Source organism: Pseudonaja textilis, chromosome 17 (assembly GCF_049901715.1).
Source record: "Pseudonaja textilis isolate UNSWEBS1 chromosome 17, rPseTex1.2, whole genome shotgun sequence".
Taxonomy (NCBI): domain Eukaryota; kingdom Metazoa; phylum Chordata; class Lepidosauria; order Squamata; family Elapidae; genus Pseudonaja; species Pseudonaja textilis.
The window spans coordinates 2,837,774-2,864,865 of NC_142006.1; the positions used below are offsets into that span (position 1 = coordinate 2,837,774).

The 27,092-nt window shown below is 51.8% G+C and overlaps 1 protein-coding gene across 2 annotated transcripts in view; it reads right to left on the minus strand.

Moving 5' to 3' along the window:
• Positions 1–339: 339 nt before the first annotated feature.
• NR6A1 (nuclear receptor subfamily 6 group A member 1) overlaps positions 340–27,092 on the minus strand; it is a 44,016-nt gene continuing 17,263 nt past the window's right edge. Inside the window, exons 3-10 of one of the 2 annotated variants that reach the window (XM_026712328.2) lie at positions 12,631–12,861; positions 10,138–10,193; positions 9,790–9,947; positions 9,441–9,668; positions 8,165–8,419; positions 3,519–3,640; positions 2,069–2,221; positions 340–957 (exon numbers count right to left, since the gene is read on the minus strand). In XM_026712328.2, coding sequence (XP_026568113.1) covers positions 869–957; positions 2,069–2,221; positions 3,519–3,640; positions 8,165–8,419; positions 9,441–9,668; positions 9,790–9,947; positions 10,138–10,193; positions 12,631–12,861 — 1,292 coding nt within the window. In that variant the 3' untranslated portion in view covers positions 340–868. Of the gene's footprint in view, positions 958–2,068; positions 2,222–3,518; positions 3,641–8,164; positions 8,420–9,440; positions 9,672–9,789; positions 9,948–10,137; positions 10,194–12,630; positions 12,862–27,092 lie in introns of both variants that reach the window. The other variant, XM_087914768.1, reaches the window with a different exon arrangement.

Below are 27,092 nucleotides of genomic sequence, written 5' to 3' on the forward strand. Positions count from 1 at the left end.
GAGTGTGTGTGTGTGTGTGTAGGGAGGACAGGAGGTCTTTGCAGGCTTTGGACGGAGGGAAGGGAGGAGGCAGCTGCTCCCATTCCCTGTCCGGTGGCTTGGCACTTCTCTAGGGGAGCGGGCTCCGGCTGGGTTTGATGTTTTTGGGGGTGGGGGCGTGGGGACAAGGGGATGTGCCCTTTTGAGTTGTGAGCTGCAGAACTGGCAGGCAGCACCTTCTCCTTGAGGTAGTCTTAAGTCATCAGCCCAACCCAAGCCCACCCCGCTCCCTGTCCCCTCCCCAGTACAAAAAAAAAAGGCCTACCCTCCTTCCCTGCCCGCCCCCAAAAAACACTGTTAACTAATATCTTCACATTCTGTAAACTGCGAGGGGGATGCTCTCCCCCCCCCACACACCCCCAAAAGCGGTGAGGCTGGTGGGAGAGAGGAAAAAAAAAACCGTGCAGGGATTTGAACAAAAAAATAAAATATCATACATTCAACTCTGTCGTGAAATAAATATTAGAAGGGAGAGGAAGAAAGAAAAAAAAACGAGTCAAGATGAAATGAGGAGTGGGGTGCGGGGAATAATAAAACAACACAAAAATCACCCCCTACCTTTCTTCCTCACACACACACACCCCCCACACACAAAACGACAAAAAACAGCCGGCCGGACGAAAACGAACGTCGTTCCTTTCCGTCCCCAAGGATTCTCGGAGGCAAAATGGCGGCTTCCCACTCGCCCTGCTGGAGGCTGTTGAGATGTGGCGGGAAGAGAGAGTGCAGGGTGTCTGCTCCTTGGCTGGGGTGTGTGTGTGTGTGTGTGTGTGTGTGTGTGTGTGTGTGTTGGGGGGGTGGGAGTGTTGCAGGGGTGTCACAGCCGGCTTCATTCCTTGTTCATGGAGGCTCTGCAGGAGTGCAGGACGGCCTTAAAGAGGAGCGGGAGCTGCTCCAGGGGGACGTTGACCATTTTTCCTGACAAGGGAAGAAACCCACCGTGAATCGGGGCGACTGGACCTGCGGCCCTCCTGGGGTACAAACAAGCCACAGCCCTTAAAAAGACTCAAGATGCTGCTTCGCGGTGCTTTCACACGCCCTCTCTAAGCGGTTTACAGAATCAGCCTGTGGCCCCCAAGAATTTGTCCTGGTTTTACCCGCCTCGGAAGGACGGGAGGCTGAGCCTATCAGGATCGAACTGCGGGCTGTGGGCAGAATTAGCCTGCAATACTGCATTCTCACCACTGTGCCACCACAGCTGATATAGATAGATAGATAGATAGATAGATAGATAGATAGATAGATAGATAGATAGATAGACAGACAGACAGACAGACAGACAGACAGACATAAACAGATGATAGATGATATAGACAGATGATAGAGACAGATAGATAGAATAGAGAGATAGATAGAAAGATAGCAATAGCATTTACATATATATACCGCTTCTCAATGCTTTCCAGCCCTCTCTAAGCAGTTTACAGAGTCAGCCTCCTGCCCCCAATAATCTGGCTCCTCGTTTTGCTGACCTCAGAAGGACGGAAGGCTGAGTCAACCTTGAGCCAGTGAGGATCGAACTGCTGAACTGCCCGGAGCCGGGAGTCAGCAGAATTCGCCCGCAATGCTGCACTCTAACCACTGTGCCACCGCGGCTCTTTGAATAGCCAGGAAGATGGCTTGATGTGGAGGAGGGAAGAGAAACTAAACTGCCTCCTTCTAGCCTGGAGAATTTGAGAGCGAGCAGGAGGAAGAACGAAGATGTCCTGGCCTGGTTTAGGACTTGTGGGCTATTGGTCTCCAGAAGGTCTGGATGGAAACAAGCCCAACGTTCTTGAGATGTTCCACAAGCTCATCCTAGAAGGGCAACCTGGGTGCTTAGGAAGACCTTTGAAGTTTAGGAGCGATGTTTTTCAACCTTGACAACTCTTAGGACGGTGGACTTCCAACTCCCAGGACTCCTCAGTTGGCTGGGAGGTGAAGTCCACACATCGTCGAGGTGCCAAGGTTGAAAAAAAACAACACTATTTTGGGAGACCTCTCAGCTTCCAGCCCAAGGAGGATCTCTTTACCTGGATGAGTTGCTTACCTGCGATGTACCGGATCTCTGGCAGACACATCATCAGATCTGGGAATCGGTTTGGCTGGTGTGGGTATTTGAACTCCATGAAGTCCTGGCAGACGTACCAGTATCGCTTGTTCAGCTGCTCCAGCTGCGAGGCATTGGTCAGGCCCCGGATATCTAGATGGAGAAGAGCGCATGAGGAGGAGGAGGAGGAGGAGGAGGAGGAGGAGGAGGAGGAGGAGGAGGAGGAGGAGGAGGAGGCTCAACCTAGGGATCGAGAAGTTGTGAATGCTCCAACACTGGAAGTTTTTAAGAAGAGATCTGTCTGAAATGAGACAGGGTTTCCTGTCTGGGCAGGAGGTTGGACTAGAGGACCTCCAAGACCCCTTCCAGTGCTGTTACTCTGTCATAATGCAACCCGCCAGCTCGGTCATTTGGCGAAAGGACAACTGCCCTGCATGTGAGGAGAGAGAGAGAGAAAGGCAAACCGGAGAATTTTCTGGAAGGTGACCAGCCTTGGCCCCGCCCCAAGTCAACACCCAAACTCTCAAAGCTTCCGGTTCCATCTCCCAGAAGGGAGGCGCCAATGGGGAGGTGAGAAGACGTGCCCCGCCCACTCCCCAAATCTCAAAAGCGGGCACTGGGCGCACCCCAGGATGTATTTTGGCCTGGGGACAGAGGCCCGCCTTGTATTATGTCTTCCTTGGCTCGGGTGGCGACGAAGTTGGCGAGGGGGGGGTCCCTGGTTTTTATTTCCCAGGGGGGGCCTTTTTCCTTGATCTCATTTCACGGGACTTTGGGGTCCAAGATGGAAACTTGGAGACCAGTGGTAGGATTCCAAATTGCGCCCTACCGGTTCTGCGGGCTTTGCGCTGCCCGAAATTTTCATAACCGGTATGCCAGAACCTGTCTGAACCGGCTGAATACCGCCTCTGTTGGGAGACGTTCTAGAACAGCGGTGGCTAACCTTTTGGGGGCTTGCGCGCCGAAAAATGTGCCCGCACCCAGAAGGCAATGCGCGCAACCCCCATGCCCTCCCACGTGCACACACCATCCCCTGCATGGCACACATCTGAGCATGCATGCGTTGCCTCCTGCGTCTCTGTGCGTGTGTGTGTCTCCTGCACCCCCTGCCTCCCGCCCAGGCGCGCCGGACACCCGACAATCAGCTGCCAGGTGGGCGACACGTACGCAGGTGCAGTGGGACTTCCGGCCTGCACACCGCAGGTTCGCCATAATGGTTCTAGAAGTTGCCAATGAAAAGTCCCAGGTTTCTTTTGTCACTGGGCCTACGGGAATGAGGTTGTTGGGAGATGCGACTGGCAATTTTTGGAGGGTCCCCGGTGGTCCTGGTGTCCTCGCCCATGGGACCCGGTGGTTTGCGCCTTCTCCAGCCCACGATGGCATCGCCCGAGGAACAGGACCGTCAAGAGCTTCCGGGCCAGGACGAAAGCCCATCCTTGCGGCCGCTCACCTTGGTTGAGGAAATTGATGGCCTTCATGCAGGCGTATTCCTCGTTGCTGACGTTCAGCTGGCTGAACTTGCGGTACAGGTAGATGAGCCTTTCCATCACTTCCATCCCTTCTTCGCTGAACCTTCAAGAAAAGGAGGGAAAAGGAGGTGTGAAGAAGGGGTGGGATTCCTCAACCTCATCTCCTTCCTTCCTCATTCTCATCTCCTTCCTTCCTTCCTTCATCACATCTCCCTCCCTCCTTCCTTCCTTCCTTCCTTCATCACATCTCCTTCCTTCCTTCCTTCCTTCCTTCCTCAATCTCATCTCCCTCCTTCCTTCCATTCTCATTCTCATCTCCTTCCTTCCTTCCTTCCTCAATCACATCTCCCTCCTTCCTTCCATCCTCATTCTCATCTCCTTCCTTCCTTCCTCAATCTCCTTCCTTCCCTCCTTCCTTCCTCAATCTCATCTCCCTCCTTCCTTCCATTCTCATTCTCATCTCCTTCCCTCCTTCCTTCCTCAATCACATCTACCTCCTTCCTTCCATCCTCATTCTCATCTCCTTCCTTCCTTCCTTCCTTCCTTCCTTCCTTCCTCAATCTCCTTCCTTCCCTCCTTCCTTCCTCAATCTCATCTCCCTCCTTCCTTCCATTCTCATTCTCATCTCCTTCCTTCCTTCCTTCCTTCCTTCCTCAATCTCCTTCCTTCCCTCCTTCCTTCCTCAATCTCATCTCCCTCCTTCCTTCCATCCTCATTCTCATCTCCTTCCTTCCTTCCTTCCTCAATCTCCTTCCTTCCCTCCTTCCTTCCTCAATCTCATCTCCCTCCTTCCTTCCATCCTCATTCTCATCTCCTTCCTTCCTTCCTTCCTCAATCTCCTTCCTTCCCTCCTTCCTTCCTCAATCTCATCTCCCTCCTTCCTTCCATCCTCATTCTCATCTCCTTCCTTCCTTCCTTCCTTCCTCAATCTCCTTCCTTCCCTCCTTCCTTCCTCAATCTCATCTCCCTCCTTCCTTCCATTCTCATTCTCATCTCCTTCCCTCCTTCCTTCCTCAATCTCATCTCCTCCTTCCTTCCATCCTCATTCTCATCTCCTTCCTTCCTTCCTTCCTCAATCTCCTTCCTTCCCTCCTTCCTTCCTCAATCTCATCTCCCTCCTTCCTTCCATCCTCATTCTCATCTCCTTCCTTCCTTCCTTCCTTCCTTCCTCAATCTCCTTCCTTCCCTCCTTCCTTCCTCAATCTCATCTCCCTCCTTCCTTCCATTCTCATTCTCATCTCCTTCCTTCCTTCCTTCCTCAATCTCATCTCCCTCCTTCCTTCCATCCTCATTCTCATCTCCTTCCTTCCTTCCTTCCTTCCTTCCTCAATCTCCTTCCTTCCCTCCTTCCTTCCTCAATCTCATCTCCCTCCTTCCTTCCATCCTCATTCTCATCTCCTTCCTTCCTTCCTTCCTTCCTCAATCTCCTTCCTTCTTCCTTCCTTCCTTCCTTCCTCAATCTCCTTCCTTCCTTCCTTCCTTCCTTCCTTCCTTCCTTCCTTCCTTCCTCAATCTCCTTCCTTCCTTCCTTCCTTCTCATTTGCTTTCCTTCTTTCTCATCTTCCTTCCTTCCTTCCTTCTCATTTGCTTTCCTTCTTTCTCATCTTCCTTCCTTCCTTCTCATTTACTTTCCTTCTTTCTCATCTCCCTCCCTCCCTCCTTCCTTCCTCAATCTCCTTCCTTCCTTCCTTCCTTCCTTCCTTCCTTCCTTCCTTCCTTCCTCAAAATGGAGCTCCTTTTTCTCTCTGTCCCGAGAGGGTTGGGAAGCGTCCTAGCACAGCGAGGGCTAACCTTTTTGTCGTTGCGTGCCTGCACTCCTAATGCAAGGCGCGCGCGACCCCCTGCTGCTCGTCTGCCCCCACCGCTTAGGCGCAAACACTCCCCGCATACGAGCATTTCCCTCCTGCGCTCCCCCCCCGCCGGTGCCCCGTTTTGGGCCTAGCAGGCCTCCCTGCAGCCTCCTGGGAGCAAAAATGGGGTCTGGGGTACGTGTGTGTGTGTGGGGGGGCGTTCTCCCCCCCCCGGTGGCCTATTTTTGCTCACAGGAGGCTGCAGAGAGGCCTGCTAGGCCCAAAATGGACGCTGGACGTCGAAACGCAACTGGCAGGCGGGCGCGCCTGCGTGGCGTAGCCGAGCCGGGGTGACCGTCTCCCGTGCCGTAGGTTCGCCACCGTGGCCCTCGCACGGGGGTCCGGCTCAGGTCTTCAGCCTCGGTCTCTTTCTGGAGACGTCTGTGTCCCCCTCACCCACCCCGGAGAGCCACTGAGCCCCCCGCCCCCTCTTTGCGCTCTCCCCAGAGAGCCAATCTGGCGGCTGGTGCGGCCCTTTTCAGCTCCTGATAAGAGAACGGAGGAGAGGAGAAAACCAGATGCTATAAATTTTTTTACTCCGCGTTGCAAACGTGCAGCTGGGGGATGTGGGGGGGGGGGGGAAGGGGGGGGCAGGCGACAGGGTTTGATTTAAAAGGGAGGGTAGGAGTTTCAAGGCAAGTCCGAAGTCCAGGGAGGGTCAAGGTTTCCCCCCGAGGAAGACTGGAGCAAAAAAGGGAGAGAGGCGAGGCAGATGTGCAGCAAAAAAGGATGCGTGTGTGTGTGTGTGTGTGTGTGTGTGTGTGTGTGGAGATCAAGTCTCTTGGCCAGAAGCCGCCCCCCCGCCAAAAAAAGCACAGGGGGCTCATGTGGAAAGAGCAGACCGCACATCTGGAAAAGGGGGACGCCTTCCTTTCTTGGGGTTTGGGCGGCGGTCACGGTCTTCGAAGCGGGTTTTTTGGGGGGGCCCCTGGGGGGTCCGAGGAAATGCTCCCGTCTGCATGCAAAGCAGACCCCTCCCCTCCCCTCCCAAGGAGGAGGGCTGACAATGATTTGGGGAGATGGAGAGGGGGAGGGGGCCTCGGATGGCTCTTCAAACACCACACAGGCCACATGCAGGTCCTCGGCTTACAACCGTTCCATGTAGTGATCGTTTGGTTACAATGCCGCCAGGGTGGGGGGGGGGGAAAGGATTTACGGCTGGGTGGTTTTTTTTATTTTTGGCCCCCACACTCACGACTGTTGCGGGATCGATATTCAGAGGCCCGGCAGCCGATTCATACTTATGACGGGTTGCAGTGTCCCGAGGTGTGTGTGTGTGTGTGTCACATGATCCCCTTTGGCGACCTTCAGACGAGCGAAAAAGTCCACAAGGGAAGCTAACGAGGTTGTTAAACTAATCTGGTTCTCCCCCCCCCCCGAACCGAGTGTTCGTCGGAAGGTCACGAAATCAGGGACCATGTGACACACACACACACCCTCTGGGACGCTGCGGCCGCCATAAATACGAGCCCATCGTCCAGCATCCATCAAAGTTGTTCAGGGTGAAAAATAGCCGGGATGGGGTTTGACCGATTCGACATGGTTCGAGCGAACCGGTGGCTCCCAGGACCTGTTTGCTCCAACGATCAGCTATCTAGTTCTCTGCTTCCTATCCTGGTTTTCAAGCTCAGCTGGTTCGCACGGCACGATGGATTGATTGATTGGTTGATTGGATTTATATATGGCCGAAGGAAGAAGAATCAGGATGTCCACGAAAAGGTCTGAAAAACTCAGCAGGTCCTGGAACCTGGTTGCTACCAGCACCCCAACCCCAGAAAGCCTCCTCTTCCTCCCTGAAAACCTCATTCCCTTCTAGCACTGATGATGTTACCTAGTTCGGTCATGAAACATCTACAAGAAAACAGCCAAGCTCAGAGAACACCAAAGACCACACAGTCTTCCTTCTCCTCATCTTTCTTTCTTTCTTTCTTTCTTTCTTTCTTTCTTTCTTTCTTTCTTTCTTTCTTTCTTTCTTTCTTTCTCTCTCTCTCTCTTTCTTTCTTTTCTTTCTTTCCTTCTTTCTTTCTCTCTCGCTCTCTCTTTCTTTCCGTCCTTCCTTCCTTCCTTTTCTTTCGCCCGCCCACTGATGATGTTACCTGGTTAGGTAGCAAAACGTCTGCAAGAAAACCACCCAGCTCATAGACCACCCAGGACCCCACAATCCTCCTCCTCCCTTTCTTTTCCTCCATTCCACCAATCCCCACACCCTTCTCTAGCACTGATCATGTTACCTAGCTGGGTCATAAAACATCTACAAGAAAACAGCCAAGCTCAGAGAACACCAAAGACCACACAATCTTCCTTCTTCTCATCTTTCTTTCTTTCTTTCTTTCTTTCTTTCTTTCTTTCTTTCTTTCTTTCTTTCTTTCTTTCTTTCTTTCTTTCTTTCTTTCTTTCTTTCTTTCTTTCTTTCTTTCTTTCTTTCCTTCCTTCCTTCCTTCCTTTTTCTTTCTTTCTTTCTTTCTTTCTTTCTTCCTTCCTTCCTTCCTTCCTTCCTTCCTTCCTTTCCTTTCCTTTTCTTTCGCCCCGCCCACTGATGATGTTACCTGGTTAGGTAGCAAAACGTCTGCAAGAAAACCACCCAGCTCATAGACCACCCAGGACCCCACAGTCCTCCTCCTCCCTTTCTTTTCCTCCATTCCACCAATCCCCACACCCTTCTCTAGCACTGATGATGTCACCTAGCTGGGTCGTGAAACGTCTGCAAGGAAAGCAACCCGCCTCAGAGAGCACCCGGGACCCCTTCCCAAATCCCCCCTCCGCTTTTTTTTGTTAACCTGTGGAGCTCATCGTCGGAGGGCGAATACTTGGCGGTGACGTCCGCCAGGTCCCCGAAGATCTGCTTGCTGTAGACGGTGAGGGAGGAGAGGAGAACTAGCTCCTGCCAGGTGGAGCTCAGCAGGCAGGTGTAGTCCTTGATGGACAGCTCGCAGAAAAAGGGCAGCTTCTTGATCCAGGAGATCTGGCGGAAGAGGAGCTCATCGGCCAGCCGGCACAGAAGGGCGAACAACTCGGCCTGGGTCACTCGGTACCTGCGGGAGGAGACGGGAGGACAGGAAAGGGGTCGGAAGTGTGAAAATAAAGAGAGGGCCTTCTATCGTCGATGCTGGGCGTGTGATAAAGCAAAAAGGAAGAAGAAAAATACAATTCATGTTTTAATACAAACACGCCCCCCCTTGAAAATGGAAGGTTAAAAAAAATGAAACCATGGAAAAAGAACCAGAGGAAAAAAATTGGAAATTCTCTCTCTCTCCCCCTCTCTATCTATCTTAACTATCTATCTATCTTATCTATCTATCTTATCTATCTGTCTTATCTATCATCTATCTATCTATCATCTATCTATCTATCTTATCTATCTTATTTATCTGTCTTATCTGTCATCTATCTATCTATCTATCTATCTATCTATCTATCTATCTATCTATCTTTCTATCTTTCTATCTCTCTATCCATCTCTCTCTCTCTCTCTCTCTCTCTCTCTATGCAAAATACCACTCATATATCATCACAAAATCTGCAGAACTATAAAGCCTACAAACTTGAAATTTGGTCTCTTAGCTTCTAGGGGCTCGTTAAGAAAGGATTTTTCGAAATGACCATCAAAGCATTACCGTTTCCTATATTATTACTATTAACACGCTCTGATGCTAAGGAGTTCTACTCCCACTCCCCACCTGAAAAGAAATCTCTTCCAACTGCAAAACACAAGCAGAGGAGGAGTTTTAGTTTCAGTTTCACTTTCAGAGCACCAAGCAGCTTTGGTCCAGAACAGTTGAGCTAAGCCACACCCAGGCTCCTTGCTGTCTTCTTCTTGCTCACACAGCAAATAAGTGTTTCAGTTTCCAAACAGACCTCAACTCTCTCACACACTGACAGGACACTAGCCGGATGAATACCGATGGATGCTGGCAGGCCGAGGCACAATTTCTTCTCTCCTGATTTTCCTCCCCCAAAACTAAATTCGACAGCACAGTTTCGTAGCGAAGCGTGGGGATGCAGCTAGTTTAATCATATTTACGTGCCCGGAGGAGGAAGAGAGCTGGCACTCACCCGTCTTCAATCAGCATCGGGGTGCCCAAGGGCTCCAAGTCCTCCGCGGACACCAGCTGGCTGATGAGGAGCCCGTGGGCCTGGGGGTCGAGGCTGCGGGGCTGCGGGGGCATCAGCGCCGTGTGAGTCGGGCAGCTGAGAAGGTGCGGCAGGTACTGGTAGGGGGCGGACACTGGGGTGCCCATGTACTGATCCCTGAGAACCGTAAACCCGTTCATCTCCACGGACCTGCTGGAAGAGCCAAGGCAGGGCTGAGAGAGAAGGGAGAGGGAGGGAAAGAGACCCGCGACTGATCGGAGCGCCCCCACAAACCTTCGAGCTCCCCTTCCCCCCCCCCCCAAAGTCCCACCTCGAAGACGGAGTCGAGACCGGGGAAGGCTGGTTGCTTTCCGACACCCCGTTGCCCGGCGAGCTGTTGTCGCTGTCTCCGTTGTTACACCAGGAGATGTTGGCCTCTCCTTCAAACTCCAGGCCGGACATGATCCGTTCGATCTCTTCCTCCGAGATCTGATTTCCCCCGCCAGACCCGGGAGGGAAAAGGAAAAAAAAAGAGAAACCAGCCGCTTGGGTGTGTGGCTCGGCCCTTCCACTCAACCGGCGTGAAACCCTAACCCTCCTTGGGGATTGGGGGAAGAGGGCAGGTGGGACTTGGGAGGCAGCTAGCAAAGCCACGCCTTGCGCAGGAAGAAGTGCTCACCTGGACAGGCCCAATGCTCTTGTTCCGGCCCCCGGGCATGCCGTCTTCACGGATGGCTGGCAGGGACGGAAAAGGAAACCGGTCAGGACTCCGGCAATGGCGCCCAGATAAACCATCCCTAGAAGCTAAGCTAAGGTGTGCCTACCTTTCCCCCCGCCACACACACACGCGCGCGCTCTTGTATTAATTCAAGAGCGCCTCCTCCCCTCGATTCGAGAGGTCATAGAGCCGTGGTGGCGAGGATGCAGGATTGCAGGCTAACTCTGCCAAGGGCCAGCAGTTCAATTCTCACTGGCTCCAGGTTGACTCAGCCTTCTGTCCTTCCGAGGTGGGTAAAACGAGGACCCAGACTGTTGAGGGCAAGAGTCTGACTCTGTAAACCGCTTAGAGAGGGCTGAAAAGCACTGTGAAGCGCTATATAAGTCTAAGTGCTATTGCTATCTATCCCTATGGCTGTCTACTATCTACCTATCTACAAGATCTATCTACAAGATCTATCTATCTATCTATCTATCTATCTATCTATCTATCTATCTATCTATCTATCTATCTATCTTTGTATCTATTTATCTATCTATCTATCTATCTATCTATCTATCTATCTATCCATCCATCCATCCATCTATCCATCCCTATCTATCTATCTATCTATCTATCTATCTATCTATCTATCTATCTATCTATCTATCCATCCATCCCTATCTATCCATCCCTATCTATCCATCTATCTATCTATCTATCTATCTATCTATCTATCTATCTATCTATCTATCTATCTATCTATCTATCTATCTATCTGCTGTGGGGATGCAATAGTTAGAATGCAGGATTGCAAGCTAACTCTGCCCACTGCCAGCAGTCCAATCCTGATCGGCTCAAAGTTGACTGAGCCTTCCATCCTTCCGAGGTGGGTCAAATGAGGACCCCGATTGTTGAGGGCAAGAGGCTGACTCCATAAGCTGCTTAGAGAGGCTGTACAACACTGCGAAGTAGTATATAAGTCTATGTGTTAGATCGATCTAATCTATCGGTGTATCTTATCTATCTACCCATCTATCTTATCTAGCCTGCCTGCCCCCCCCCTATTTATCTCTCTATCAGCTGTGGTGGCGCAATGGTTAGAATGCAGGATTGCAAGCTAACTCTGCCAACTACCAGCAGTTCGATTCTGATGGCTCGAAGTTGACTCAGCCTTCCATCTTTCTGAGGTGGGTAAAAGGAGGACCCAGATTGTTGGGGGCAAGAGGCTGACTCTGTAAACCGCTTAGAGAGAGACAGAGCTGGAAAGCGCTGTGAAGTGATTAAGTGTTATTGCCCTACAACCTCCTGACCAGGAGGAGGCGCTACATGACACGTTTTGTGCTCATCGGGATTCTTCAGGCCACGGTGACCTCTGTATTAAAGGTACTCCTCAACTGACAACCTTCACTGAGCCCCAAATTGCGGTCACAGGTCTGCCAATGGTGGATGAGAAGAAAGAGAAAGTCAGACATTCGTGGTCCAACCTGATCCGCAGAGAGACGGATCTCTACGACCGTCTCTTTTTCCTAGACAATAAGAGGTCTCCACCGCCCCGCTTGGCCAGGGAAAATAGGGGGCTCTGCCCCGTGTGTGTGTGTGTGTGTGAGGCTGACTTTTGTTTGCTTGTTTAAGCCGGGTCTGCAGCCACAAAAATACAAGCAGCTTTCCGGAGAGGTTTCGGTTGCGGGTTGCATCGCTGGCCACCCCGCTGGTCGAAGACCTTCAGGCTCCCTCTGGTGGCCACACACCAGATCAGCTGCTGCCCCCCCTGGGAAAACTTTGGTTTCCTCGCTCTTGGGGTGCTCTGAAGCAGGTGGAAAGCCAGCCTCCAAGTGCCAACCAGATGCAGGGAAGAAAACAGCCTGTTTTCTTTTCCTTTTTAAATGGAGACCCTGCCCACAACTTGGGACATCAGCTCCCGAAGCTTCTCTAACGAAATAAGAAAAACAGAAACAGAATAGAAATTGGAATGGAAATAAGAGAAATAGAATAGAATTTGGAATGGAAAAGAAATAGAATAGGAATAGAATTACGATTAAGAGTTAGAATGGAACGGAATCAAGATGGAAGGGGCCTTGGGGGTCATATAGTCCAGCCCCCTGCTCAAGCAGGAGAACCCATCCCCATTTCAGATAAAAGGCTGTCCAGTTTCTTCTCGAAAACCCCAGTGATGAAGCAACCACAACCTCTGGTGGTAAGCAGTTCCGCTGGTTATCAGGAACATCCCTCCTTATTCCTAAGTTGTTTCTCTCCTGGATTAGTTTCCACCCATGGCTTCTTCTCCTGCTCTCAGGTGGCTTTGGGGAATAGCTTGACTCCTTCTCCTTTGGGGTAGCCCATCCGATACCAGAAGACTGCTATCCTGACCCCCCCCGCCCCCCTTAGTCCAGGTTCTCCACCTAAAGGTCGTGCTGGTTCAACGAGGACCCCCTTCCACCCAACCCTGCCCGGCCCGGCCCGCTCCCTGCCCACCTTTCCGGTTCATGCCCATCTGGAGGCACTTCAGGAGTCGGCAGTACTGGCACCGGTTGCGCTGCTTGCGAGACATGATGCAGTTCTTGTCGCGGCTGCATCGGTACACCCGCCGGTTGCAGATGCTGCGCTTGAAGAAGCCCTTGCAGCCCTCGCAGGAGATGATGCCGTAATGCAGGCCCGTCGCTCGGTCCCCACAGATCAGGCAAGTGCGCTGGTCCACCCGGTCATCTGCAGGAGGGAGGCAAGGAGGGCGAGCAGGTGAGGGTGGGAGGGGGAGGAGAAAGGAGCCAACCCAGGAGAAGGGGAGGAGAGGGACGCCTCTTGGCAGCCGAGCACTTTCACAGGAGTTCTCGGGTACAATGGTATTATCTATACCCCGCTCTCTCCATCTCCATGTATCTATCCTAAATGTCTGTCTACCTCAGGAGTCGGCCACCCAAGGCTCTGGAGCCGCATGCAGCTCTTTCATCCCTTGGCTGCGGCTCCCTGTCTCAAAATATGCATTCCAACTGCCAAGGTGCGACACCCGCCAGCATGCGATTTATTGAGCTTTTTGACCCCTCCCCCAGTAGGCTAACCATGGACAAATCCAAGAAAAATTTCAGAAGAAAACAGAATCTTTAATTCAACTATTGACTGTTTCTTAGTATGATTTGATTGCTTATTGTCCCCTTATGCCTATTATTAAGTGTCGTACCTGATGATTCTTTCTTGACGAGTGTATCTTTTATGTACAACTGACAGCATTTGCACCAAGACAAATTCCTTTTGTGTCCAATCACACTTGGCCAATAAAGAATTCGATTCAATTCTATTTTATTCTATTCTATTCTTTTTCACTCCAATATTTCTATTGCCACAAAACCTGAATGGAATGGAATGGAATAGAAATATTGGAGTGACAAAGAATAGAATAGAAATATTGTTTTTCACTCCAATATTTCTATTCCATTCCATTCCATTCAGGTTTTGTGGCTTCCGGTATTTTTTTTCCTGTGGGAAACATGTCCAAATGGCACTTCTTCTTCTTCTTTTTTTTTTTGGTAAAAAGTTTTATTTCAGTTTTCCACATTTTAAAAACATCTTTTTTTAAGTGAACAGCATGATTCCAGGTTTTCACATTTCCATACAAACATGACTTTGCTTACATATTCACCTGTCATATTTAATTTTGCATCTTACCATTACTTTACATATTTTCTATTATTTGTCTCAAACACTTTCCTCAAGCTTATTTTACACATTTTCAATTCATTTCTGAGTGTTTAAGGTTGCCGACACCCTGGTCTACCTAGACACCTATCCATCTATATCTATCTGCCTATCTACAGTCTATCTACCTAGCCATCCATCATCCTCTTTTAACGAGCCCATAATCCCTTGCTGGGTGGAGTCTGGGCGACTGAATGAAGCTGAGTGTTTACTGGCCAGATGCCCTTCTTGTTGCCAATTAGGAGTTTTTTTTTCCAGCAGATATATTCTTATTGTGCTCAGAGAGAGAAATATCTGCCTCTACCTAGGATCGAACTCACAAGCCTCCTGATTGTGAGGTGAGAGCACCACCTCTAGGCACCACACCACACCATCTACCTAGCCATCCATCCATTTATCTATCCATCCATCCATCCATCCATCCATCCATGGTCTATCAATCTGGCCATCCGGCCATCCGTCTGTTCACCCAACCCATCCATCTATTTATACCCCAACTCAGAATAACAGCGTTGGAAGGAATCCTCGACGACTTCTATTCCAACCCTTGCTTATCCAGGGAGACCGAGGGGAGCAAGTGGCCAGTTTTAAGTTTCTGGGTGTTACCCTAAAAGAGGACCTGACTTGGGGGGATCACATTGCAGCCCTGGTCAAAAGGGCCCAGCGGAGATTATACTACCTGAGGCTTCTCAGGAAACAACAACTGAGTGAAAAACTGCTGGTGACCTTCCACCGCTGCACCAGAGAGAGTATCTTAACTTGCTGCACCTGTGTAGGGTTTGCCACTTGCACAGGGGCAGATAGGACAGCGCTCCAGAGAGTTAATGTCATTGCCCAGAGGATCTTTGGTTGCCCCCTCCCGTCTTTGGAAGAGCTTTATAGCTCCCACTGCCTTAAGGAAGTTCACAACATCCTCAAAGATCCATCTCACCCTGGGCACCTTTTTTTTTTTGAACTATTACCATCTGGCAGACGGTACAGGACAATAATGAAAACCAAGGACAAACAGGCTGAAATACAGCTTCTATCCCAGGGCAGGAACTCTATTAAATTCTATTGTATAGTGCGGTGTTGGTGCGGTGTCGGGGTTTTTTCGCTTCAATGTGTGGAGGGTGAAGGATGTGTGTGTTTGTGTTGATTTTCCCGGTCACGATGTGCAACGAAGATGGTGTTTGATTTTGTTGTACGAGGTGCAAGGACAATCAAAGTAAACTAAACCTCCAGTAACGGAGAACGCGCAACTTCTGGGGGCAAGTTGTTCCACGGGTTAATTGTCCTCCCTGTTAGGAAATTCCTCCTTAGTTCTAAGTTGCTTCTGTCCCTGATGAGTTTCCATCCGTTCTTTCTGGTCCTGCCTTCAGGGGCTTTGGGGAATAGCCCTCAAATACTTGGAATCCGCTATCATGTTCCCACTAGTCCTTCCTTTCGTTAAAAAATAGACCGGGGATGGGTAAGCTTTTTGGCATCGGGTGCCCAAAGCACGTGTGCACGCATCTCCAAAATGCAAAAGTGTGCGTCCCCCCACCCGGCATATTTGCGTGTGTACTCTGCCTATGTGGCTCTCCCCTGTGAAGGCGTGTGCATCTCCGTGCATGCGTGCGTGTGCACTGTGCATGAACCCTGTCTCCTGCGCATGCACACACATCCTGCATGCATGCACGCACACACCCGTGCGTGCCTCCCACCCACCCCCATGTGTCCAACACACCTCCCCCCACCCGCATATGCGGGGCAGAGATCCGAAGACCAGCTGGCTGGAGGGAGGCGTGCGCGCATGCCGAGCTCGGGCGACGGCTCGCGTGTCCACCGAGAAGAGGGCTCCGCATGCCACCTCTGGCACGGGTGCCATCAGGGAACTGGACCATACCCAGGGAGCCTGGAGGGTCGGGGGGTGGGGGGAGAGGCGAGGTGGGGCTGCCAGAGACAGAGAGAAGAGAAACATCTGGACCTCGAGCCATCTTTCTCCAATTCTGGAGAGCAGGGATGGGCCTGGGGTGGTGGGGGTCTTCCTCACCCCAAAGTGTGAACTCGGGGTGGGTGTGAATGTTTACTCCTGCCGCTTGGTCTCCTGCATCAGACTTTCCGGGAGAACGTCCAACGGAAGAGCCCGAGAGCCTCTTGGACAAAGATGATGGTGGGCACAAAATGGCAGCCGGGAAGCCCTCTGAGACCCCCCACTTAATAAGGCTGAGAGAGAGAGAGAGAGAGAGAGAGAGAGAAACAGAGAGAGAGAAACAGAGAGAGAGAATGTGAGAAAGACAGAAACAGAGAGAGAGAAAGAATGTGTGTGAGAGAGAAACAGAGAGAAACAGAAACACAGAGAGAGAGAGAAAGTGAGAGAGAGAGAGAGAAACAGAGAATGTGAGAGAAAGAAACAGAGTGAAAGAGTGAGAATGTGAGAGAGAGAAAGAGAGAAACAGAAACACAGAGAGAAAGGGAGAGAGAGAGAGAGAGAAACAGAGAATGTGAGAGAAAGAAAGAGAGAAACAGAGAGTGAGCGAGAGAGAATGTGAGAAAGAGAGAAACAGAGAGATATGTGTGAGAAAAGAGAAAGAGAAGAAACACTGAGAAACAGAAACAGAGAGAGAAAGAAAGGAAGAAAGACACAGAGAGAAACAGAGAGAGAATGTGAGAGAGAAGAAAGAAAGAAAGAAAGAAAGAAAGAAAGAAAGAAAGAAAGAAAGAAAGAAAGAAAGAAAGAGAGAGAGAATGTGAGAAAGAGAGAAACAGAGAGATATGTGTGAGAAAGAGAAGAAACACTGAGAAACAGAAACAGAGAGAGAAAGAAAGGAAGAAAGACACAGAGAGAAACAGAGAGAGAATGTGAGAGGAAGAAAGAAAGAAAGAAAGAGAGAGAGAGAATGTGAGAAAGAGAGAAACAGAGAGAGAGAATGTGCGAGAAAGAGAGAAAGAGAAGAAACATTGAGAAACAGAAACACAGAGGAAGAAAGGAAGAGAAGAGAAGAGAGAGAGAGAGAGAGAGAGAGAGGCAAAGCACCTCATTCTTTGGAAGAAGCAGAGCTGTCGTTTTCCGCTAAGCCGAGCTTTCCCCTCCTGGCTCGGACAGAATGAGGCCAAGGCAGGGCTCTGCCAACCCCTGGTGGGCATCTGCGAATCCCGGCTGAAACGGACCTGTCAAAACCCTGACTTGGTGCATGGAAGGTGCCCGGGGCAAGGAATGGCGTGCCGTTATACTACATGGCGTGCCTTTGTACTGCATCCTTGGCTGACCCCGCGTCACCTGGCTGGGAGGGTAAGGACAATGATGGGGGGACAACCGTGGTCCGGCTACGACCCCCCCCCAAACATCCCGCCGAAGGGGCCCAACCTGATTCCCAAAGGCCACTGAAGGAGGACCAGCCTTTGGGGGACTGACATCTCCGCCTTCATTGTGCTCTTCAGCGGGGGGCTTAAAATGGCGTCTTTCGTTCAGCCGAAAGGCAGGTAAGAAGTTTGCTCTCCAGGCGTGTGAAGGAGCCGACGAGGCAGAGGCGTTTAGCATAAATAGAAGAACAGAGTCGGAAGGGACCTTGGAGGTCCTCTAGTCCAACCCCCTGCCTAGGCGGGAAAGCCTACACCACTCCAGTCAAATGGTTATCCAACATCTTTTTAAAAACCTCCAGTGTTGGAGCATTTTCACGACCTCCGGAGGCAAATTGTTCCACTGGTGAATTGTTCCGAATGTCAGGAAATTTCTCCTTAATTCTAAGTTGCTTCTCTCCTCGCTTAGTTTCCTCCCCGTGGCTTCTGGTCTTCCCTTTAGGTGCTTTGCCCAAAATAGCTTGACTCCCTCTTCTTTGGGGCAGCCCCTGGGATGGGTATCCCGTCATCCTTGGTCCTTCTTCCTAGGTTTGAGCCTCCGTTGCCCTCATCATCCTGCTTGCTTTATCTCTGCACTCTTTCTTAGAGTCTCCACGTCTTTCTTTCTTTTTTGTTTTTACACCGGGGCAACCAAAACTATTTACAGCCAAGGGGTCTGTTGTAGTGGCACAAACAGGGGGAGTGGGGAGAGAAATTGGGGATCACCAGGGTCGACCCAGCCTCCACCCCCCCCCATCCTCCTCCTCCTCCTCCTCCTGCCCAGGACCTCAAGCAGAGTCACTGTACCGATATTACAGGCGCCGGGCATTAACTTGGTCTTTACTTATCCGATGAGTAGAGAAAAGAGATTAACAAGGATTCCCTGGGTGGGTTTGGAGGCTTTCAGCCTTCTCCCCATCCAAGCCACCAATCCTGGCTGGGGAAGAGGAAGAAGAAAGGGGTGGGTGGGGAACAAGGACCCTGCTAGAGGAGGAAGGGGGACTGCAAGGGGACTGCGGCCAGGCAGATGCCCCTGGCCCGAAACCTCCCAATTGGCAGCTCCGTGACTGGGCAAACCGGAGCAATACTGACGCTCGCTTCAGGACTGGAGGCGGGGGGGGGGGGCAACAAACGGAGGCATTGTTTGGGAGAAAGGCCTGGAAGGGTTGGCAAGGCCTCCTCCAGCATTTGGGGGGAAGGCAGCCACCACCCAGAACGGCCACGGGAAACGGGCTCAGCTTCCATTTCTAGCTTTGGGAAAGGAGGGAGGGAGGGAGGGAGGGAGGGAAGGAAGGAAGGAAGGAAGGAAGGAAGGAAGGGAGGAAGGAAGGATTTCAAGAGCCATGCAGTACTTGCCAACAGGAAGTATTCCTGTTGTGTACATATTGTCTTAAAGCAGGTTAATAAACTTCAGAAAGAAAAGGAAGGAAGGAAAAGATAGGAAAGGAAGGAAGGAAGGAAGGAAGGAAGGAAGGAAGGAAGGAAAGAAGGAAAGGGAGAGGGAGGAGATAGAAAGAGGAAAGAAGGAAGGAAGGAAGGAAGGAAGGAAGGAAGGAAGGAAGGAAGGAAGGAAGGAAGGAAGGAAGGAGAGGGAGGAGATAGGAATGAGAGGAAGGAAAGAAGGAAAGGAAGGAAGGGGAGAGGGAGGAGATAGGAATGAGAGGAAGGAAAGAAGGAAAGGAAGGAAGGGGAGAGGGAGGAGATAGGAATGAGAGGAAGGAAAGAAGGAAAGGAAGGAAGGAAGGAAGGAAGGAAGGAAGGAAAGGAAGGAAGGAAAGAAGGAAGGAAAGAAGGAAAGGGAGAGGGAGGAGATAGAAAGAGGAAAGAAGGAAGGAAGGAAGGAAGGAAGGAAGGAAGGAAGGAAGGAAGGAAGGAAGGAAGGAAGGAAAGGAAGGAAGGGAGAGGGAGGAGATAGGAATGAGAGGAAGGAAAGAAGGAAAGGAAGGAAGGGGAGAGGGAGGAGATAGGAATGAGAGGAAGGAAAGAAGGAAAGAAGGAAAGGAAGGAAGGAGATAGGAATGAGAGGAAGGAAAGAAGGAAAGGAAGGAAGGGGAGAGGGAGGAGATAGGAATGAGAGGAAGGAAAGAAGGAAAGAAGGAAAGGAAGGAAGGGGAGAGAGGGAGGCTCTTTAAGTCAACTGTCTTCCAAAGTTCTTCTGATGGCTTAGAAACCCCAAGGTAAAGTTTTCCTACCCGCAAGCAAAGACGATGAGCTCAACTGGGTTAATTGAAGTCAAGAGCGCCATGTGCTTTTGGGGGGGAGTGGAATCCTTCTCTCCGCCCCTCCCCACTCCCGCTATCCCCCCCCCAACAGCACCCCTGGCTGGGAATGATGGGAACAGAAGCCACAAACCCAAAGCAGATGGTGCTGAGGTAGCCCCGTAAGAGGGAAGTGAGTGGCTGATGGACGGGCCCCCATTTTGCAGAGGATTTGGGGTGGCCGTGGGTTCCGGGGGTGGGGGGAGAACCTCCCTGCTTGGCTTCCTCCCCCTTCCAAAAAGTGGCAGTTTGCCCCCCCCCACTGGCCCATCCTGGTTAGCTGGGCCAAAAACCATTTGGAACAACTTCTAAAAATTCACACTTCCTCCAACTCTCTCTCTCTTTCTCTCTCTCTTTGATCTGGGGGGGGGGTTTGAAAGCGCAACCCCCTCCTCCTTTGGGCCCATTTGGGGGAAGGGCCCGCCCTGCCCTTCCCTCCCTTTCCCTTCCAGAAACACAGGGAGAAATACGAGGAGGGGGTGGGGCTGCCTGGGTCTTTTGCGGGGTGGGGGAAGAGAAGAAAGAAAAAATAAAGAGAGAGAAAGAGAGAAAGAGAGAGAGAGAGAGAGAGGAGGGGGCCGTGAAGAAGCTCAGAGGGGGCTGGAAAACCCCCCAGTGGGGTCCATGCACCAACAAAAGCAATTAAGGTCGCCCCCCCCCTCAACCTCCCTTCCTCTTTCTCCTCCTCCTCCTCCTCCCCCTAGTAGGGAGAAACTACTACTAGCCCCGAGATTCGATCCATGTTTTTTCCAAGTCCAGGTACTTCCTGGAGAGTTACGGGGTGGGGTGGGGTGGAAAACCCCTCTCCGGGGTCCAAGAACGGGGGTTCTTCCCCCCCCCCCATTGCAATGGACGCCAGAGGGTTTTGCATGCGCAGCTGGGGGGACCCCAAGGGAGAGACCCCCGCAATGGGGCAGACAAAAACACACACAAACTGAACGGGGAAGCAACTTTCCCCCCCCCCTCCCAAAGAGTCAAACAGCGGGGAGGCGGGAGCAGAGGAAGCATTCACAAAGGGGGGGAGAGAACCACTGCCCCCTCCCCAAAATACTGCCCTCCCCCCTCCTCCCTCTTTAAAGGCCAGCTGGGAAGCCGACGGACAATAGAGAAGCGTTTTTAGCCCACCAGCCCCCTCCTCAAAGAGAGAGAGAGAGAGAGAGAGAGAGAGCCCCTTACCTTCCCAGGTCTCCATTTTGGGGTCTGCCACGTTGGCTGGGGGGCAGCCATTGAGGGGTGAGGGGGGCCCCCGGCTTGGCTCGCTGCCCCGGCCTGCCCTGTGGCCATGCAGGGATCCCGGGCTGGTCTGGCCGGGACGCGGGGCCAGCAGCCCCCCCCCCCGCCTCCCTCCTCCGGAGGTCAGCTTACAGGCGGGGGTCACGTGACCCCCAAAGTTCAAGCCCTAAGGTCACAATGGTGGGGATTCCACCGAGGGGGAGGGGGAGGAGGAGGAGGGAGAGGAGGAGGAAAGGAGGAGGAAGATGGGAGAAAGAGAGGGGGAGGAGGAAGAGGAGAGGAGGAGGAGGAAAGGAGGAGGAAGAGAAGGAGGATGGGAGGAGGAGGATGGGAGGAGGAAGAGGAAAGGAGGAGGAGGATGGGAGAAAGAGAGAGGGAGGATGAGGAAGAGAGGAGGAGGAAGAGGAGGAAGAGGAGAGGAGGAAGAGGAAAGGAGGAAGAGGAAAGGAGGAGGAGGAAAGGAGGAGGAGAAGGAGGAAAGGAGGAGGAAGAGGAAAGGAGGAGGAAGAGGAGGAGGAGGAAGAGGAGAGGAGGAGGAGGAAAGGAGGAGGAAGAGGAAAGGAGGAAGATGGGAGAGAGAGGGAAGATGAAGAGAAGGAGGAAAGGAGGAGGAAGAGGAAAGGAGGAAAGGAGGAGGAAGAGGAAAGGAGGAAGATGGGAGAAAGAGAGGGGAGGATGAAGAGAAGGAGGATGGGAGGAGGAAGAGGAGAGGAGGAAGAGGAAAGGAGGAGGAAAGGAGGAAGATGGGAGAAAGAGAGAGGGAGGATGAAGAGAAGGAGGAAGAGAGGAGGAGGACACGGAGGAGGAGGTGGAGGAAAGGAGGAGGAAGAGGAAAGGAGGAAGATGGGAGAAAGAGAGGGGAGGATGAAGAGAAGGAGGATAGGAGGAGGAAAGGAGGAAGATGGGAGAAAGAGAGAGGGAGGATGAAGAGAAGGAGGAAGAGAGGAGGAGGACACGGAGGAGGAGGTGGAGGAAAGGAGGAGGAAGAGGAAAGGAGGAAGATGGGAGAAAGAGAGGGGAGGATGAAGAGAAGGAGGATGGGAGGAGGAAGAGGAGAGGAGGAAGAAAGGAGGAAGAGGAAAGGAGGAGGAAAGGAGGAGAAGGAGGAAAGGAGGAGGAGGAAAGGAGGAGGAAGAGGAAAGGAGGAAGATGGGAGAAAGAGAGAGGGAGGATGAAGAGAAGGAGGAAGAGAGGAGGAGGACACGGAGGAGGAGGAGGAGGAAAGGAGGAGGAAGAGGAAAGGAGGAAGATGGGAGAAAGAGAGGGGAGGATGAAGAGAAGGAGAGGGAGGAGGAGGAGGAGAGGAGGAGGAAAGGAGGAAAGGAGGAGGAAAGAGGAGGAGAAGGAGGAAAGGAGGAGGAGGATAAATAAAACACCTGCAAGAAAGCAACCAAGCTCAGAGAGCACCAAGGACCCCACGGCGTTTTTCTTCCTCCTTCCCTCTTCCTCTTCCTCCTCCCTGCAAACCCGGCAACAAACAGCCCTCCTCCCCAGCACTGATCATGTTCCCTAGTTGGGTAATAAAACGTCTGCGAGAAAACCAGCCAGCTCAGAGAGCCCCCCAGGACCCCTGAAGGGCAGACGGGGCCCAACCCTTCCGTAGGGGAACGCTCCCTCCCTCCCCCACCCCACCCCCCCCAGTGCAAAGGAAACCCGCCCCCTCCCCAAATGGGAAAGGAAGCATTTCGTGTGTGTGTGTGTGTTTCGCCAAGCAACATTCCCAACCTCCCTCTCTCTTTCCCGGGCCATCACATCAGATCACATCAAGCCAGCCTTTCGTGGGAGGAGGAGCCCCCCTGCCCCCGGGGTCAAGTCCTGCGTGTTTTCTCAACCCCAGTCACCCCCTTCCCCATTCCTGCCATTTTGCATTAACGCGTCTTTTCCTGGCCTGCAGAAAAATAAAAATAAAAAATATCGCAGGCTTGCAACGTGAAAGAACAAATCCCCGTTCGTCCGGCTCTAGTTGCCTTCAGAGGGAGCCCAACCGCCCTCCTCCACTCTCCTCCTTCCCTTCTGGCTCGTTTTTACAGGTACACAACACCAGGTGTGTGTGGTTTTGACCCCCAGGGACACGCCCGGGGCCTGCTCCGGCCACTTCCGCGAAGCCACTCGAAGCCAACGCTGATGTCTCTGGACAGCGAGGCCTGGCCTGGTCCCTTTTCCACCCGCTTGGAATATTTGGAGTAGGTGCTGATGTTGATCGGCTTCGGATACAGGAGGATCTCAGCCGAGAAAAACAAAATGGACAGGTACAGTACAGGTGGCACCTGGCTCAGGAGTAGCAGCTGGGACAGGGATCTCGGGAGTCCTAGTGGACGATCGCTGAAATAGGAGCCAGCCGTGTGCGGCAGCTGCCGAAAAAGCCAACACAATCCTTGGTTGTATAGACAGAGACATAGAATCAATATCGCGTAAAGTGTTAGTACCGCTTTATAAAGCCTTAGTAAGGCCACACCTGGAAGGCTGCAACCAGTTTTGGTCACCACGTTACAAAAAAAATGATGTTGAGACTTTGGAACGAGTGCAGAGAAGAGCAAGTAAGAGGATGAAAGGCCTGGAGACTAAAACGTAGGAAGAAGGGCTGCAGGATTTGGGTCTGGCTAGTCTGAAGAAAAGAAGAATTAAGGGGTGACAAGATAGCAGCATTCCAGTATTTGAGGGGCTGCCACAAAGAAGAGGGAGGGTCAACTTATTCTCCAAAGCACCAGAAGAGAAAACAAGAAACAATGGATGGAAATTGATCAAGGAGAGAAGCAACCTGGAATTGAGGAGAAACTTCTGAACTGGGAGGACAATTAACCAGTGGAACTACTTGCCACCAGAAAAGGTGGGTGCTTCACCACTGGAGGTTTTTAAGAAGAGATTGGACCACTATTTGTTTGAAATGGTATAGGCCTCTCCTGCTTGAGCAGGGGGCTGGACTAGAAGACCTCCAAGGTCCCTTCCAGCTCTGTTCTGATTCTGATTCTCCAAGACAGGATGGAGAGATAGGGGTTTCTTAGCTGGTAGCCATAGACTCTCCACCCCTGGCAGAAACCCTGCTTGGCCTTCAAGCCAGGTTCTTTATCTCTGGCCACCCAGATTCCCCCCACCCCAAAAAGGAGCTTCCACGAAGTGCATCCGCCCACCAAGAGCCGCCCCTTGCAAGCTCGGGCCGGAGCTCCGGGTGCGAAGCCTGCTCCGCACTTGTCGTCTTGCCTTTAAATTACGTTTTCTCTCCGGTTGAGCTGGCTGAGCTGGGTTTTTTTTAGCTCGGTGACCCACTTTCGGTGCTACTGAGCAACAGAGGCCCCCGTGAGGCAAACGTTGCATTGTGGACCCTCACTCCCCTTAGGGAGGTGGAGGGAGGGACACCTCCCCCCTCTCCCAATACGTGCAGGAGGCGACGGCAAAGGCTGGGGCATGGCAACGGGCAGGCGGCCAACCTGCCAGCCGGTGCCAGGGCAGGAAAGGTTCTCCGAATGCCAAGGGCTCAGCCCGGAGTCGCCCTGGAAATGGTTGCCCTGCGCCCGAAGAGACCCACAGAGGGATTCGCTCCTTGGGCAAACGTTCCGCCGTGCCTGGAGAGCAAAAGGGACACCGACGTGGAGCGGGGCTGACCCACATTTTTCCACCAGGGGATTGTCCCGTTGGGGGGGGGGGGAGCTTGAATAGGGAGGAGGCAGGCTTCCTGCTTCCCTAGGTTGGGAGGCCTTTAAGAAGAGATTGGAGGGTCCTTTATCTGAAAGGGTATAGGCTCCGCTGCTTGAGAAGGGGGCTGGACTAGAAGACCTCCAGGGTCCCTTCCAGCTTATTCTATTCTGTTCTCTATTCTATTCTCTATTCTATTCTATCCTACTCCACGTTCTATTCTATTGTATTCTATTCTATCCTATTCTACATTCTATTCTCTATTCTGTTCTATTTTATTCTCTATTCTCTTCTCTCTTCTCTTCTCTTCTCTTCTATTCCTCTATTCCATTCTATTCTCTATTCTATTTCTGTATTCTATTCTGTTCTCTATTCTATTCTATCCTATTCCACATTCTATTCTATTCTATTCTATTCTATTCTATTCTATTCTATTCTATTCTATCCTATTCTACGTTCTATTCTCTATTCTATTCTCTATTCCATTCTATTCTCTATTTTATTTCTCTATTCTATTCTATTCTATTCTATTCTATTCTATTCTATTCTATTCTATTCTATTCTATTCTCTATACCAGGGGTTCCCAACCTGGGGGTGCGAGACGATATTCCGGGGGTGCGAGAAAAGTCCAGGTAAATAATAGGATGTTGGCTATATGTTGGCATTTTTATTTATTATGCAACGGATTAACTTTGTTTTCATTTTAGAGTTAAGTATCGTTTAGTGGCCGTCACATACATAGCTGAAAAGATTCAATCCTACCATATATTTAACGCGTTCAGTAGTTCCTAAAATCTAAATTTCAGGGGGTGCGGGGTTCGAGTGAAATTTCTTTAGGGGTGCGGGGCGAAAAAAAGGTTGGGAACCACTGTTCTATTCTATTCTATTCTATTCTATTCCATTCTATTCTCTATTCTCTTCTATTCCACTCTATTCTTCCATTCCACTTTCTATTTTCTCTCCTGTTGTCTTCTGTTCTAACTGGCTGGACAGCCATTTCTCTGGCATCGTCTCTGGTCTCCTGCTTCAGCAGAGAGTTGGACTAGAAGACCTCCCAAGGTCCCTTCCAACTCTGTCATTCTTGGGAAAGGCTGACCTCGCAGCGGAAAGGGCTGCAGCCGGCCGAAGTGCCTGGCTGAACCGCAAAGCCTAAACTGGGAAAACGGCCGACAGCCACCTGGTGACACCCTGCATCGTTTCCTTAAAATAAAGAAGACATTCCTCCAGACTTCCGTTATGAGAAAATTTCCGGACAGTGAGAATCAATCCACCAAGGAGGTTCCATTTTCTGGAGGAAGCAAGAAGAAGAGAGAGAGGAAGAAGGAAGTAGAGGGAGGAGATATAATGGAAGAATCGGGATAGAGCCAGAAGGGGACCTTGTAGGTCATCTAGTCCAACCCCCCCACCCCACCCAAGCGGGAGACCCTACACCATTTCTGACAGGTGGCAGTCTGATCTTTTCTTGAAAGTCTCAACTGATGGCGCTCCCAAAACGGAGGGGTGGGGTGGGTGTTGGACTAGATGACCTACAAGGTCCCGCTCCAACTCTGCTCATCCGTTAGATTAAGGCGTCCAAGAACGCCTCGCGCCCTAACTCTTGCATTTGCCAAATGGGAACTAAGTTAAAAACGCGCGTCCCCTCTGCTCGCACGGGGAAGTTTGGAGTTGCACCCCAACGCGTCTGCTGGCGGCCCAAGCGCTTGGGAAGAGTCTACCTCTTAAAAATATCCGTTCTTCACACGTCAAGGATTCGGTCTCTCTCGCCTACAAAATCTCTGACGGCTTTGCACAGCGCTAGCATAAGGAGACGGGTGGAAGAGAGACCACCCAGCCCTGGAATTAGAGAGGAAGGCAAGGTAGGTGCACCAGAACGGACCAGGAGCTTCCAACCGGTGGTAACTGCCTCGTGTCCTACTCAGGGTTTCAGGACCGGCTTACATCTGCAATCTCCCAGCCCTCGGGCGAGCAATGAAGAGGGGAGGTCTTCAGCGGTCCTTGGGGAGGCAGACGGGGCAGACAGGTGTCATGGCTCAGACCGACCAGGCCCAGCTAACAAAACAAGACACCACCCCCATCCCCAGTTCCACCCCCCCACCCCCCCCACTTATCCGGCCCGAGACAATGAGACACCCCAGCAGCCAGCCAAGCCAAATTGCAGCCCGTGAAAAAGCCACATTTTCAGCACGCTTGGCCCTCTGATCCAATCAGGAGGCGAACTCCGGCACGGACCGCGGCTCAGCAAATCGGCGCCTGGCCTGGCCCGCCCATGACGGGCCTCCTTCTGTCCATCATCTGGGTCATATATAGTTCAATTAAGAGGGGAGCAGACAGGACTGGGGGAGAACGGCTGGAGGGCGCTGCTGTCTGGCTCTCGCCTCCGGAAGAGGGACCAATTCCCACCCACCCACCTCCCCGTGACCGGTTGCGGGGTTTGTGTGGCGGTGGGTTTGGAGCAGATTCCAGCCCTGGGATCTTTTATCGTCGCTTCCACGGAGCTCTCCACCTTCCCTGGGGCAGACGTGGCCAGAATGGATTTCTCTCTCTCTTTCTTTCTTTCTCTCTCTCTCTCTCTCTCTCGCCTGCCTTTTACTCTTCTGTTCGGCGCCACCTGCAACTTTGAAGGAACTCACCACCCGGCTGTCCGAAAGGGAATGGCGGAATCTTCTCCAAGAGGGCTCCGAGCCCACCCCCGCCGGTCCTCTTTTCTCCCTCACCCACCCACCCATCCCCAAAGGCCAGGTAAACGTTTCAACTCTCCTTCTTTGGTCCTCGCTTTGAGGCCCCCCGCAACAGAGCAAAGGGAAGAGCCACGGAGGAGGCCCTGC